At 43.8% G+C, this 16,779-nt stretch overlaps 1 protein-coding gene across 1 annotated transcript in view; it reads left to right on the top strand.

The window, feature by feature from the left end:
- Positions 1-15,566, top strand: part of LOC145351665 (START domain-containing protein 10-like) — a 127,032-nt gene extending 111,466 nt beyond the window's left edge. The window contains exons 4-6 of the mRNA XM_080201224.1: positions 1,859-1,976; positions 13,967-14,019; positions 14,870-15,566. Of these exons, the coding sequence (XP_080057350.1) occupies positions 1,859-1,976; positions 13,967-14,019; positions 14,870-15,100 (402 nt within the window). The 3' untranslated portion in view covers positions 15,101-15,566. The remainder of the gene's footprint in view (positions 1-1,858; positions 1,977-13,966; positions 14,020-14,869) is intronic.
- The last annotated feature ends 1,213 nt before the right edge of the window (positions 15,567-16,779 follow it).

Genomic DNA, 16,779 nt, shown 5'->3' with positions numbered 1-16,779 from the left:
TAGCTGGAGAAAGAGTAGGCCCACTCAGGGACTATGGAGGGAAGTTATACATGGAGCCACAGGAAGTGGATAAGATCCTTAATGAGTACTTTGTGTTGATATTCACCAAGGAGAAGGACATGGTGGATGTTGAGGTCAGGGATAGGTGTGTGAACACTCTAGAGAATGTTAGTATATCAAAGGAGAAAGTATTGAGTATCCTAAATTACATTAAGGTAGATAATGGGAGTGGATGGGGTCAAGGTTACTGCGGGAGGCAAGGGAAGAAATTGCTGGGCTTTAACAGATACCTTCACATTCTCTTTGACCACAGGTGAGATTCCAGAGGACTGGAGAATAGCCAATGTTATTCTCTTGTTTAAGAAAGGAAGCAGGGATAATCCAGGAAATTGTAGGAAGAAATTGGAAGAAAATGAACTAGTTAGTGACAGGTAGCATGGTTTTGTACAGGGAAGGTCATGTCTCATCAACCTGATTGCATTGAAGAGGTGACAAAGATAATTGATGAGAGAAGGGCTGTGGATGGAGTTAAGATATACTTTGGTAAGGCGTTTGACAAGGTCCCACATAGACTGTACAAAAACTAAAACCACATGGGTTTCAAGGTGGGCTGGCTAGGTGGATACCCTCAGGAACATTAACAGACAGAGGGATCTGAGCGTGCAGGTCCACAGTTCTCTCGAAGAGGCAACACAGGTGACCAAGGCGATTACAAAGGCATATGACATGCTTGCCTTCATCAGCTGGGGCATTGGGTACAAGAGTTGAGAAATCATGTTGCAGCTTTATAAAACCTTAGTTGGGCTGCATTTGAAACATTGCATACAGTTCTGGTCACCACACTACCAGAAGGACATGGAAGCTTTGGAGAGAGTGCAAAGAAGGTTCACCAGGATGTTGCCTGGTCTCGAGGGTGTTGGATTAGAGGAGTCATAGAATCATAGAGGTTTATCACATAGAAACAGGCCATTCAGCCCAACTTGTTCATGCTGCCCCATTTTTACCGTTAAGCTAGTCCCAATTGCCCATGTTTGGCCCATGTTCTCCTTACCCATCTTACCCATTAAAAGTTAAAGTTTATTTATTAGTCACAAGTAAGGCGTACATTAACGCTGCAATGAAGTTACTGTGAAATTCCCCTTGTCACCGCACTCCGGTGCCTGTTCGGGTCAATGCACCTAACCTGCACATCTTTCATGTAACTGTTTAAAAAACAAAATTGTATCTGCTGTTACTATTACCTCAGGCAGCTTATTCCAGATGCTCACTACTCACTGAGTTAAAAAAATTTCACTCTGGACCCTTTAGTATCTCTCCCCTCTCACCTTAAACCTATACCCTCTAAAAAGGTTAAATAAACTAGGATTGTTTCACATGGAGACTGAGGGGAGACCTGATAGAGGTCTACAAAATAATGAGAGGCACAGACAGGGTGGATGGTCAGAGGCTTTTTCCCAGGATGGAAGTGTCAGTTACAGGAGGGCACAGGTTCAAGGTGAGAGGGGGAAAGTTTAAAGGAGACGTTCTGGGGGAGGTTTTTTACACAGAGAGCAGTGGGTGCCTGGAACGCGCTGCCAGAGGAGGTGGTGGAAGCAGGAACATTAACAACGTTTACGAGGCATCCGGATGGATTCATGAATAGGGAAGGAAGAGAGGGATACGGACTGAGTAAGGGCAGAAGGTATTTTTTAGTTTAGTTCGGACATCATGATCAGCACAGGTTTGGAGGACCGAGGGGCCTGTTCCCGTGCTGTATTTTTCTTTGTTCTTATTACATTCTTGGCTGGAGATGGTTTAACACTGGGATCAAATTCCAGATTTTGTTTCCTGATGTTTCTTTCTGTTTCTTTATTCACAGAAATATCCCCCAAAGAAGGACATTGTGCGAGCTGTCTCCCTCCAAACTGGTTACTTCATCAAATCGAATGGAACCAACAGTTGTACCCTGTACTATTTAACCCAAGTAGACCCACGAGGTTAGTGCAGAAACCTGCCTGTTAACCAGGACATTTCCAAGTCCTCTTCCACAAATTGATATGAAAGGGATTCTCCCAACTCATTGGTGCAGAAATTATAGAAACATAACTGCAGGAGGCCATTTGACCCCCTTCCCCAGACTACCCCACCAGTCAATACCATCATGCCTGCTCAAAACTCCATTTCCCAGTTTTACTCCACATCGTTTGACAAAAATATATCGATCTCAGCTTTAAAATATCCACAGACCTTTTGGGAGGATCTGGAGTGTAGGTTCGGGGGGAAGGGATCAGGGTCCAGCGATCACAGGTCTGGTGGGTCAGGGAGGGAGGGAGGAGGTTGGGGGGATCAGGGGTGTAGAGATGGACTGTTTGAAGGCGTCTCCTCAGTGCTATGGGCCTTTCCCAGCCCACTGACACAGGCACAAACACAAGGCCTTAGACAAAGTACCACACGGGAGGTTGTTGCATAAGGTTAAATCTCCTGGGATCCAGGGTGAGGTAGCTAAATGGATACAAAATCTTGATGACAGAAGCCAGAAGGTGGTTGTAGAGGGTTGTTTTTCAAACTGGAGGCCTGTGACCAGCGGTGTGCCTAGGGGATCAGTGCTGGGTCCACTGTTATTTGTCATTTATATTAATGATTTGGATGAGAATATATGAGAATATGATTAGTAAGTTTGCAGATGACACCAAGATTGGTGGCAAAGTGGACAGTGAAGAAGTTTATCTTGGATTGTAACAGGATCTTCATCAGTTGGGTCAGTGGGCTGACAAATGGCAGATGGAGTTTAATTTAGATAAATGCGAGGTGCTGCATTTTGGTCGATTGAACCAGGGCAGGAGTTACTCAGTTAATGGTAGGGCGCTGGAGAGAGTTACAGAACAAAGAGATAGAACATAGAACACTACAGCACAAACAGGCCCTTCGGCCCACAAGTTGCACCGATCACATCAACACCTATCTATAACCCCCAATCCCATAAAACCCCATATACTCATCCAGAAGTCTTTTAAAAGACACCAGCGAGTTCGCCTCCACCACCACTGACGGCAGCCGATTCCATTCACTCACCACCCTCTGAGTGAAAAACTTACCCCTAACATCACTTCTGTACTTTCCTCCCCGCACCTTAAATCTGTGTCCTCTCGTAGCGACCATTTCAACCTGGGGAAATAGCCTCTGAGAGTCCACCCTATCTATTCCTCTCAACATTTTATAAACTTCTATCAGGTCGCCTCGCAACCTTCGTCTCTCCAGGGAAAAAGAGTCCCAGCTCCCTCAACCTAACTTCATAAGGCATGCCTCCCAGTCCAGGCAACATCCTTGTAAATCTCCTCTGTACCCTCTCAATAGCTTCTACATCTTTCCTATAGTGAGGCAACCAGAACTGCGCACAGTACTCCAAATGAGGCCTGACAAGGGTCTTATAAAGTTGCAGCATTACCTCCCGACTCCTAAACTCAATCCCTCGATTTATGAAGGCCAGTACACCATACGCCTTCTTGACCACCTCCTCCACCTGCGAGGCCGATTTAAGAGTCCTGTGGACCCGGACCCCAAGATCCTTCTGCTCCTCAACACTACTAAGACTCCTGCCCTTGATAGTGTACTCGTTCATCCCGTTGGTTCTGCCAAAATGGACGACTACACATTTATCTGCGTTGAAGTCCATCTGCCACTTCTCCGCCCAGTCCTGCATCCTATTTATGTCCTGCTGCAACTTTTGACATCCTTCCAGACCATCCACAACACCACCGACCTTCGTGTCATCAGCGAACTTACTAACCCATCCATCCACTTCCTCATCCAGGTCATTTATGAAAATGACAAACAGCAAGGGTCCCAGAACAGATCCCTGGGGCACTCCACTGGTGACTGACCTCCATGCAGAGAAAGACCCATCCACAACCACTCTCTGCCTTCTGCAGGCAAGCCAGTTCTGGATCCACAAGGCCAAAGGCCCTTGGATCCCATGCCCTCTCACCTTCTCAAGAAGTCTTGCATGGGGGACCTTATCAAACGCCTTGCAGAAGTCCATGTACACTAGATCTAGAGGTACATGTTCATACCTCCTTGAAAATGGAGTGACCGGTGGACAGAGTGGTGAAGAAGGCTTCATTTATCGGAACATTGAATACAGGAGTTGGGACATCTTGTTGAAGGTTACAAGACATTAGCAAGGCCACACTTGGATTACTGTGTACAGTTCTGGTCACTCTATTATAGAGTGGATGTTACTAAGACTGCAGTAAAGATGTACTAGGATGCTACCCGGACTTAAATTATAAGGAGAGGCTGGATAGACTGGGACTCTTTTCCCTGGAGCGTAGGAGACTTAGGGCTGATCTTATGGAGGTCTATAAAATAATGAGGGGCACAGATCAGCTAGATAGTCAATATCTTTTCCCAAAGACAGAGGAGTCTAAAGCTAGAGGGCATAGGTTTAAGGTGAGAGGGGAGAGATACAAAAGGGTTCAGAGAACATAAGAACATAAGAAATAGGAGCAGGAGTAGGCCATCCAGCCCCTCGAGCCTGCCCCACCATTCAATAAGATCATGGCTGATCTGTCGTGTCTCAGTTCCACATTCCCGCCCTCTCCCCATAACCCTTAATTCCCTTGTCTGTCAAAAGAGGAGCAATTTTTTCACAGGGTGGTGAGTGTCTGGAACAAGCTGCCAGAGGTGGTAGTAGAGTTGGGTACAATTTTGTCTTTTAAAAAGTGTTTAGACAGTTACATGGGTAAGATGGGTATAGAGGGATATGGGCCAAATGCAGGCAATTGGGACTAGCCTAGTGGTAAAAACTTGACAACGTGGACAAGTTGCTCCAAAGGGCCTGTCCCCATTCTGTAAATCCCTATGACTTGATGAAACCGTTGTTGATTGTTGTAAAAACACATCTGGTTCAACAATATTCTTTAGAGAAGGAAATCTGCCTTCCTTACTTGGTCTGGTCTGCATGTGAGTCTAGAGCCACAGCAAGGTGGATGACTCTCAAATACCATCTCTGGGATGGGCAATAAATACTAGTCCAGGCATTGACACCCACATCCCATGAATGAAAAAAAGCATTTTCTAACTCTTATTTCTGATCATCTTTTAGTTCTGGCGCCTGTAACACTGAATCCGGTGCCGTGAGTTACAAGAACAAAATTGCAGATTGAAGTTCAAAATTGGTGGAAATTAGAAATAAGAAGGAGAAAAAGTTACTGATAGGCATATTCTGTAGGCCACCAAATAATGGCATCATAGTGGGGCGAGAAATAAACAAAGAAATAATGAATGCATGTTAAAATGGGACAGCAATTGTCATGGGGGATTTTAATCTACATAATGGTAATCTCAGGATTGCCACCTGTGCCACGTGCCAGTGAGGGTGAGAGTAGCTGCTTGGGTGGATGAACACGTGGCTGAGGAACTGGTGTAGGGGGCAGGGTTTCAGATTCTTGGATCATTGGGACCTCTTCTGGGGCAGGTGGGACCTGTACAAGAGAGATGGGTTACACCGAAACTACGAGGGGACCAATATACTCGCTGGGAGGTTTGCTAGTGTTATTGGGGAGCGCTTAAACTAGATTTGCAGGGGGATGGGAACCAGAGTGCCAGAGCAGATAGTGGAGCAGGGAAAAAGACAGGTTACTTCAAGCAAAATCCCAAATGGAAGAGTTGAGTGTGGTGGAAATAATCTTTTGAGGTGTGTCTATTTCAATGCCAGGAGTATTGTGGGGAAGGCAGATGAGCTGAAGGCGTGGATTGACACATGGAAATATGACATTCTAGCCATTAGTGAAACTTGGCTACAGGAGGGGGAGGACTGGCAGCTCAATGTTCCTGGGTATGTCAGGAGCGAAAGGATAGTGAGGGATACAATTGGTCCTCTTGAAAACCAGAGTGGTAGACTGTGTATGGAACTAAAAGAGATGGAGGAGATACTAAATGGGTTTTTTACGTCTGGATTTACTGAGGAAACGAGCATGGAGTCAACAGAAATAGAACAAACAGGTAGGGAGGTCATGGAACCTTCACAGATCTCAGGGGAGGAGGTTCTGGCTGTCTTGAGGCAAATCAGAGTGGATAAATCCCCAGGACCAGACAGGGTATTCCCACAGACCTTGAGGGAGGCGAGTGTTGAACTTGCAGGGGCCCTGGCAGACATATTTAAAATGTCAGCATTCACGGGGGAGATGCTGGATGATTGGAGGGTGGCTCATGTTGTTCCGTTGTTTAAAAAAGGTTCCAAAAATAATCTGGGAAATTATAGACCAGTGAGTTTGACGTCAGTGGTGGGCAAATTATTTGAAGGTGTGATAAGGATACATAGGTTGGAGTTGGAAACTGCAGGGGCTGGGAACAACTGAAATGTGGAAATCAAGGAGCAGCTACTGCGAGCCCTTGATCAATATGTACCTGTCAGGCAGGGAGGAAGTGGTCGAGCGAGGGAACCGTGGTGTACTAAGGAAGTTGAATCTCTGGTGAAGAGGAAGAAGGAGGCTTATGTAAAGATGAGACGTGAAGGCTTAGTTAGGGCACTGGAGAGTTATAAATTAGCCAGGAAGGAGCTAAAGAGAGAGTTAAGAAGAGCTAGAAGAGGACATGAGAAGACTTTGGCGGATAGGATCAAGGAAAACCCTAAAGCTTTCAAGAGGTATGTCAAGAATAAAAGAATGGTTAGGGCAAGATTAGGGCCAGTCAGAGACAGCAGTGGGAAGTTGTGCTTGGAGCCTGAAGAGATAGGAGAGGCACTGAATGAATATTTTTCGACAGTATTCACACAGGAAAAAGTCAGTGTAGTCGAGGAGAATACTGAGATACAGGCTTTTAGACTAGACGGGATTGAGGTACATAAGGAGGAGGTGTTAGCAATTCTTGAGAGTCTGAAAATAGATAAGTTCCCTGGGCCGGATGGGATTTACCCTAGGATTCTCTGGGAGGCTAGGGAGGAGATTGCAGAGCCTTTGGCTTTGATCTTCATGTCGTCATTGGCTACAGGTATAGTGCCAGAAGGCTGGAGGATAGCAAATGTTATCCCCTTGTTCAAGAAGGGGAGTAGAGACCATCCTGGGAATTATAGACCGGTGAGCCTTACTTCTGTTGTGGGCAAAGTTTTGGAAAGAATTATAAGGGATAGGATTTATAATCATCTAGAGGGAAATAAATTGATTAGGGATAGTCAACACGGTTTGTGAAGGGTAGGTCGTGCCTCACAAACCTTATCGAGTTCTTTAAAAAAGTGACCAAAGAGGTGGATAAGGGTAAGGCAGTTGACGTGTATATGGATTTTAGCAAAGCGTTTGATAAGGTTCCCCATGGTAGGCTAGTGCAGAAAATGCAGATGCATGGGATTGAGGGTGATTTAGCAGTTTGGATCAGGAATTGGCTAGCTGATAGAAGACAGAGGGTGGTGGTTGATGGGAAATATTCAACCTGGAGTTCAGTTACAAGTGGTGCACCTCAAGGATCTGTTTTGGGGCCACTGCTGTTTGTCATCTTTATAAATGACCTAGATGAGGGTGTAGAAGGATGGATTAGTAAATTTGCTGATGACACCAAAGTCGGAGGAGTTGTAGGCAGTGAGGATGGATGTTACAGTTTGCAGAGGGACATAGATAAGCTGCAGAGCTGGGCCAAGAGGTGGCAGATGGAGTTTAATACGGAAAAGTGAGGTGATTCACTTTGGTAAGAGTAACAGGAGTACAGAATATAGGGCTAATGGAAGGACTCTTAGTAGTGTTGACGAGCAGAGAGATCTCAGTGTACATGTGCATAGCTCCCTGAAAGTTGGCACCCAGGTTGATAAGGTTGTTAAGAAGGCGTACGGTGTGTTAGCTTTTATTGGTAGAGGGATTGAATTTTGGAGCCGTGAAGTCATGTTGCAACTGTACAAAACTCTGGTGCGGCCGCACTTGGAGTATTGCGTACAGTTCTGGTCACCGCATTATAAGAAAGATGTGAAGGCATTGGAAAGGGTGCAGAGGAGGTTTACCAGGATGTTGCCTGGTATGGTGGGAAGGTCTTATGAGGAAAGGCTGAGGGACTTGAGGTTATTTTCGTTAGAGAGAAGAAGGTTAAGAGGTGACCTAATTGAGGCATACAAGGTGATCAGAGGGTTAGATAGGGTGGATAGTGAGATCCTTTTTCCTCAGATGGTGATGGCTAACATGAGGGGACATAGCTTTAAATTAAGGGGTGGTAATTATAGGACGGATGTCAGAGGTAGGTTCTTTACTCAGAGGGTAGTAAGGGCGTGGAATGCCCTGCCTGCAGCAGTTGTGGACTCGCCAACTTTAAGGGCGTTCAAATGGTCAGTGGATAGGCATATGGATAACAATGGAATAGTTTAGGTTAGACGGTCATTAGATTGGTTCCACTGGTTGGCACAACATCGAGGGCCGAAGGGCCTGTACTGCGCTGTAATGTTCTATGTTCTAAGGGATAGGATCTACAAATATTTGGATAGACAGGGACTTATTACGGACAGTCAACATGGCTTTGTGCGCGGTAGGTCATGTTTGACCAATCTATTAGAGATTTTTGAGAAGGTTACCAGGAAAGTGGATGAAGGGAAGGCAGTGGATGTTGTCTACCTGGATTTTGGTAAGGCCTTTGACAAGGTCCCACATGGGATGTTAGTTAGGAAGGTTCAGTCACTAGGTATAGATGGGGAGATAGTAAATTGGAGTAGACACTGGCTCAATGGAAGAAGCCAGAGAGTGGTAGTGGAGGATTGCTTCTCTGAGTGGAGGCCTGTGACGAGTGGTGTGCCGCAGGGATCAGTGCTGGGTCCATTGTTGTTTGTCATCTATATCAATGATCTGGATGATAATGTGGTAAATTGGATCAGCAAATTTGTTGATGATACAAAGATTGGAGGTGGAGTGGACAGTGAGGAAGGTTTTCAAAGCTTGCAGAGGGATTTGGACCAACTAAAAATGGGCTGAAAAATGGCAAATGGAATTTAACGCAGACAAGTGTGAGGTATTGCACTTTGGAAGGACAAACCAAAGCAGAACGTACAGGGTAAATGGTAGGACACTGAAGAGTGCAGTTGAACAGAGGGATCTGGGAATACAGATACAGAATTCCCTAAAAGTGACATCATAGGTGGATAGGGTCGTAAAGAGTGCTTTTGGAACATTGGCCTTTATAAATCAGAGTATCGAGTATAAAAGTTGGAGTGTTATGGTAAGGTTATATAAGACATTGGTGAGGCCGAATTTAGAGTATTGAGTACAGTTTTGGTCACCTAGTTACAGGAAGGATGTAAATAAGGTTGAAAGAGTGCAGAGAAGGTTCACAAGGATGTTGCCGGGACTTGAGAAGCTGAGTTACAGAGAGAGATTGAATAGGTTAGGACTTTATTCCCTGGAGCGTAGAAGAATGAGGCGAGATTTGATAGAGGTGTATAAGATTTTGATGGGTATAGATAGAGTGAATGCAAGCAGGCTTTTTCCACTGAGGATAGGGGAGAAAAAAAAAACAGAGAGCATGGGTTAAGGGTGAAGGGGGAAAAGTTTAAAGGGAATATTAGGGGGGGGGTTCTTCACACAGAGAGTGGTGGGAGTGTGGAATGAGCTGCCGGATAAAGTGGTAAATGCGGGGTCACTTTTAACATTTAAGAAAATCTTGGACGGGTTCATGGATGAGAGGGGTGTGGAGGGATATGGTCGAAGTGCAGGTCAGTGGGACTAGGCAAAAAATGTTTTGGCACAGACAAGAAGGGCCAAAAGGCCTTTTTCTGTGCTGTAATTTTCTATGGTTCCATATCAATTGGTCAAACCAAGTTGGTCAAGGCAGCCTTGAGGAGGAGTTCATAGAATGTATCCGCAATAGCTTCCTTGAACAGTATGTAATGGAACCAACAAGAGAGCAAGTTATCCCAGATCTGGTCCTGTGTAATGAGACGGGAATAATTAATGATCTTACAGTTAGGGATCCTCTCGGAAGGAGCGATCACAGTATGATGGAATTTAAAATACAGATGGAGCGTGAGAAGGTAAAATCCAATCCCAGTGTCTTGTGCTTAAACAAAGGAGACTATAACGGGATGAGGGAGGAGTTGGCTAAGGTAGACTGGGAGCAAAAACTTTATGGTGGGACAATTGGGGAACAGTGGAGGACTTTCAAAGTGATCTTTCACAGTGCTCAGCAAAAGTATATACCAGTGATAAGGAAGGACTGTAGAAAAAGAGATAATCAGCCATGGATATCGAAGGAAATAAAACAGGGTATCAAATTGAAAGAAAATACATACAAAGCAGCAAAGATTAGTGAGAACCTGGAGGATTAGGAAACCTTTAAAGGTCAGCAGAAAGCCATGGAGAAAACTATAAAGAAAAGTAAGATGAATTATGACAGTAAACCAGCTCAGAATATAAAAACAGATTGCAAAAATTTCTACAAATGTATTAAACAAAAAAGAGTGGCTAAAGTCAACATTGGTCCTTTAGAGGACAAGAAGGAGGATAAAATAACTGGAAATAAGAAAATGGCTGATGCATTGATATATTTTGTGTTGGTCTTCACAGTGGAAAACACAAATAACATGCCAAAAATTGATGACAGGAAGGCTATGGCAGGTGAGAATCTAGAATCCATCCTTGTCACAAAAGAGGTAGTGTTCAGCAAGTTAATGGGGCAAAAGGTAGACAATTCTCCTGGTCCTGATGGAATGCATCCCAGGGTATTAAAAGAGATGGTGGAAGAAATAACAAATGCACGAGTGGAAAATTATCAAAATTCCCTGGACTCTGAGTGGTTCCCGCAGATTGGAAAACAGCAAATGTGACACCAGTGTTTAAAAAAGGAGGTAGACAAAAGGCGGGTAATTATAGGCCGGTTAGCTTAACTTCTGTAGTAGGGAAAATGCTTGAATCTATCATCAAAGAAGAAATAGTGAGACATCTGGATATAAATTGTCCCATTGGGAAGATGCAGCATGGATTCATGAAGGGCAGGTCATGTTTGACTAATTTGGTGCAATTCTTTGAGAACATTACATGTGCAGTGGACAGTGGGGAACCTGTGGATGTGCTGTATCTGGATTTCCAGAAGGCATTTGATAAGGTGCCGCACTAAAGGCTGCTACGTAAGATAAAGGTGCACACTATTACAGGTAATGTATTAGCATGGACAGAGCATTGGTTAACTAACAGAAAGCAAAGAGTTGGGGTAAATGGGGGATTTTCCAGTTGGCAATCAGTGACTAGTGGTGTGCCTCAGGGATCAGTGTTGGGACCGCAATTGTTTACGATTTACAGAGATGATTTGGGGTTGGGGACCAAGTGTAGTGTGTCAAAATTCACAGATGACACCAAGATGGGTGGAAGAGTAAAGTGTACAGAGGACGCTGACAGTCTGCAAAGAGATATAGATAGTCTCAGTGAGTGGTTGAGGGTCTGGCAGATGGAGTACAATGTTGGTAAATGTGAGATCATCCATTTTGCTAGGAATAACAGCAAAATGGACTATCATTTAAACGGTAAAAAATTGCAGCATGCTGCTGTGCAGAGGGACCTGGGTGTCCTTGTGCAGGAACCTCAGGGAGTTGGTTTGCAGGTGCAGCAGGGAATTAAGAAGGCAAATGGAATTTTGTCCTTCATTGCCAGAGGGACGGAGTTTAAAAACAGTGAGGTTATGTTACAGCTGTATAAGGTGCTGGTGAGACCACACCTGGAGTTACTGTGTACAGTTTTGTCCTCCTTACTTGAGAAAGGATATACTGGCACTGGAGGGGGTGCAGAGGAAATTCACTAGGTTGATTCCAGAGTTGAGAGGGTTGGATTATGAGGAGACACTGAGTAGACTGGGGCTATACTCATTGGAATTCAGAAGAATGAGGAGGGATCTTATAGAAACATATAAGATTATGAAGTGAATCGATAAGATAGAAGCAGGGAAGTTGTTTCCACTGGTGGGTGAAACTAGAACTAGGGGGCATGGCCTCAAAATAAGGGGAAGCAGATTTAGGACTGAGTTGAGGAGGAACTTCTTCACACAAAGGGTTGTGAATCTGTGGAACTCCCTGCCCAGTGAAGCAGTTGAGGCTCCCTCATTGAATGTTTTTAAGGCAAGGATAGATAAATGTTTGAACAGTAAAGGAATTAAGGGTTATGGTGAGCGGGCGGGTAAGTGGAGCTGAGTCCACAAAAAGATCAGCCATGATCTTATTGAATGGCGAAGCAGGCTCGAGGGGCCAGATGGCCCACGCCTGCTCCTAGTTCTTATGTTCTTACGTTCAAAAGATCCAGTTTATCAGACAGACAGTTTCCTCTGAATACTGACAACACTTCATTCCCAGGAAAGGTGCAATGATCTTTGTGGGGGTGCAGAGATTTCTCAGAATCGTTTCAGAGAGATTTTAGTTGCAGGTTTGGTCCGCTATTCTGGATTTGTTCTTGAAGCACAGAAGATTTTCAGGACAATGTACCTGTCCACCTGTGAGCCTGCAACTCCTGCTGTATTTACAGAATGAGTTCCATTGGCCTCTCAGTGATATTACCATTTCACATCTATTCACCAGGCAGAACAAATTGGAAAACATTTTCTAATTTAATACAGCTTGTGCGCATTTATTTTGATCTGATTTGATTTATTACTGTCACATGTATTAATATACAGTGAAAAGTATTTTTTCTTGTGCGCTATACACCCAGAAGCATACTGTTCATAGAGAAGGAAACAAGAGAGTGCAGAATGTAGTGTTACAGTCATAGCCAGGGTGTAGAGAAAGATCAACTTAATGCAAGGTAAATCCATTCAAAAGTCTGACAGCAGCAGGGAAGAAGCTACTCTTGAGTCTGTTGGTACGTGGCCTTAGACTTTTGTATTTTTTTCCCGAAGGTAGAAGAAAGAATGCCTGGAATCCCTAATTATGCTGGCTGCTTTGCCGAGGCAGTGGGAATTGTAGACAGTGAGTGGATGGGAGGCTGGTTTGCGTGATGGATTGGGCTACATTCACAATCTTCTGTAGTTTCTTGGTCAGAGCAGGAGCCCATACCAAGCTGTAATACAACCAGAAAGAATGCTTTCTATGGTGCATCTGTAAAGGTTGGTGAGAGTCGTAGCTGACATGCCAAATTTCCTTAGTCTTCTGAGAAAATAGAGGTGTTGGTGGGGCTTTCTTAACTATCGTGTCGGCGTGGGGGCTTCAGGACAGGCTGTTGGTGATCTGGACACCTAACCTGAAGCTCTCGACCCTTTCTGCTTCCTCCCCATTGATATAGACAGGAGTATGTTCTCCTTTACACTTCCTGAAGTCAATGACAATCTCCTTTGTTTTGTTGACATTGAGGGAGAGATTATTGTTGCCGTACCAGTTCACCCGATTCTCTATCTCATTCCTGTACTCTGTCTTTTTTAATTTTATTCTTTTTTTCTATTCAATTTTTAGTGTTGTATTTTACAGGGTGCCTCGGTCTCCGATCGCTGACTAACCCGTCAGTAACGAGCTTGTTCAGCATTCAGCTTCCCCTCAGCAGTTTCACAGTGGGAGTGAGACTCCAGTCCTTGGTCAGAGGGATGTTCTACCTGAGAGAATTCATGACCTCAATCCATGAAATGGAGAAGAAAACATTGAGTTGTAGAACTCTGAGGAGAAGGGAGAGCGAATGAAAGATTATTAGCATAGAACCAAGAAGGAAAAGTCCAATGTGAAAGGTTACCCTGTAAAAGATAAAGTTGCCCTGAAAGATGCCAGTAAAAAATGCATCTACCTTTCTCCTTCACTGACTGTCCTGTGATAACGTGTTTCCGGTCTATGCTCACAGTTCAATCAAACTCTGAGCAAAGTGCTGAGATTTTAAATGCATTTCCCAAACCATTACATTTCTAATTCAACCTTCTGTTACCAACAAAAATAAATTTTCATTTTCATTCCCAGTAGAAGGACACACAGGGACCTGATAATTGCCACAGTTTGGAAACATTACAGGTAGCGAGATATTGTTGGATGAAAAATGCTTTCATTCTTTTTCAATTCTATTTCCAGGGTCATTACCAAAATGGGTTGTTAATCGAGTTTCCCAGTTTGTTGCTCCTAAGGTAAGAATTGGAACAGTTTGTGGTGATTCCTTCGTTCAATCGGGTTTGGCATAGTTCGATTTTCATGCAGAAGGAACAATACGTTGCGCCAGGTAACCAGCCAAAACCAAACAATACTGCCCCTCATTAATAAAAGAACTTCATCACAAACCACATCTTTGAAACAAGAACAATTTTCATTTATATACCGCCTTTAACCTTGTTAATCCACTCCAAGACACTTCACAGGAGCAAGCATCTAACAGCTGTCACTGAGTCAGGTAATCATGGATAAAGAGGATAGTTACAAGGTGGATTGGAGGGAGAATGGTGGAGAGGATTAGGGAGGGAATTCCAGGACTTAGAGCCTTGCTGCTTGAAGGTGTGACTATGACTATGAGAGGGGAAAATCCGAATGGACAAAAGACCAGAATAAAATTTAACTCATATTCTTATTGCCACACACTCCAGTTCAATCAGTGTCCACCTATCTCAAAACCTCTCAAGCTGACAGACTCTGCTGACCCCTTCTCCAGAGCCACTTGGTCATAGACAAACCTGCAGAGGCAACACAGGAAGCCACACTGACCAATCTCGTGGGCCAACCTGGTCCTATATATAGTCACCTGGGCTTGACCAGGAACAGAGCCATGAGCAGATATCTGCCTCGTCCATTCCCCTCCTCACTGGATGGCCAGTGATCAGGCCTTTGAAAAACTGAAATGGACATGGAAATTCCAGAACACTCCTTTCCGATCGTGGAAGAGGGGCAGGAAATGGGTGAATTAAAGCGGTTTCAGTTTAAAGGAAGTGATTGGCTGTGCCTGGTATCATTGCCTTATGCAGGATATGTTCTTTGTGTTTGATTCAGGCTATGAAGCGTATTTACAAAGCCTGCCTGAAATATCCTGAGTGGAAGCAGAAACATAATCCCCACTTCAAGCCCTGGGTGTATCCGGAGCAGAACACACTGCCTAGCGTCAGCCTTTCAGAACTATCGCTGCAGCATGCTTCATCACTAGAGAACATTGATGAGAGCTGCCTCTCAGAGGAAAAGGTCCACATCAGTGATGAGGAGGATAGCTACTCTAAAGAATCATAACAGCCACACAAGGGATAGAACAGCAAGAGATAGAATCATTTATCTGGATGAAAGACTCAGTATCCCTTTTATATTCAATGGCACATCCAAACCAAGCCTCTCAATCTAAATCATACAACACAACCTCTGAGATTATTCCACAGTTCTGCAGTGTCTTCATCTATTAAAACTGAAACATTGCAGTTGGGACCAGGAATGACCCATTGGCATTGAACTGGTTTGAATAGGAAGCAAACTTGGAAAGGTTGTGGCTACAGTTTACATATCAGGTCCCTGAAAGGGCAACTAATTTGCTCCATGATACATGAAGCAGATCATTACTAGCTCAGTTACTGCACGTGGATGGAATGTGGTTGTGCAGCATTGTATCTGTTATCTTTATTCATCACAGAACAAACCATTTGATCTCATTCTCACTCAGCCTTGACTACTAATGGATATTGTCCTCATTACACAGCACCAGCAAACAGTGAGGCCATTGTGTAAAGGGATACTGTCTCTTTTTAAATCATTCAATCAGACTCCTTCAGAGACACCAATTGGTAACTTCATCCTCACCAAAATACCTTGGAGGATGTACAAAGATTAATGGGTAAATCTAACAAAATGGTATGAGAGCAGTCCAAACTCCAGATTGCATTGCTATTGCTAACTTGTTATTTTGTAAAATGTAGACATTTCCTGATTTATATTTTGGTAGAGATTCTAAACTAAATGTGATATTTATGAATAGAAACATCCTGGTGATGTGACTAGTTCCACAATCTTGCTTAAGATGAAAAATAGAACAACATTGAGATGAATCATTCCTGTGAAATCTTGAAAACAAATGTACCCTTAACCAGATAATCCCAGCAAAGAATGTTTTTGACCAATAGAACATAACTAGCACAATTCACTAAAAAACAAATTGTCATGATCCCACCGATATTTCAAAGTGTGGTTTCAGATAGATATTAATATTTAAATGGTCCCATGCTCAGATGGTTATGTGTTAAGAATGCAGTGAGCACAATGCTGGAGAGGTAACATGAACAATAACCTTCCTGCTCCTGGTCAGTAATGCAAATGGATATCAATGTCAGAAACTGCAGCCCGGGTCCTCCCTGAGGCAAATGGCTAATTTGAGTGAGATATTTAAAATGTTGAAGGGATTTGCTGAGGTGGAAATGTAGAGATAAGTTCCTCTGGTGGAAGAATCAAGAATGAGAGGGCACAAAATATTAAAATAAAAATCAGACCAATCAGAAGCAAAATCAGGAAGTACTTTTTTCCAATGTTGGAAATCTCTGCTCAGTAAGACTGAGAATGTTGCAACAATTGGAATGTTCAAAACTGAGATTACTAATCTTTTTCAGATGGGCGTTTTCATTGGCAGAATGAAGTTGCAAGTGTTAATCAGCTATGGTCTAACGGAATAGTGGAAAAGCCTCGAAAGGTTGATTGGTCCACTCTGTTCCCAGTGTTCACACTCAGTTCCCGCTCCACGATTAGCCAGCTAGTGTCAGTTGGAGCAGCATTTTCAGAGCTACAATTTGTCTCTGTTCCTATGAACTAGGGTAAGAAGCATGTGGGGTTCCCAAACCCAATCAGCATCCATGTGGATAGGTTAAAATCAAGCTCAAAGGTGATTCTTCCATGTTGAAATGGTCATCAGCATTCATTGTCTAGACCCAAAC

Source organism: Carcharhinus amblyrhynchos, chromosome 13 (assembly GCF_965287045.1).
Source record: "Carcharhinus amblyrhynchos chromosome 13, sCarAmb.v2.hapA, whole genome shotgun sequence".
Classification (NCBI taxonomy): Eukaryota; Metazoa; Chordata; class Chondrichthyes; order Carcharhiniformes; family Carcharhinidae; genus Carcharhinus; species Carcharhinus amblyrhynchos.
Note: the sequence above shows the minus strand (reverse complement) of the source record. Positions and strands in the feature narration are given on the sequence as shown.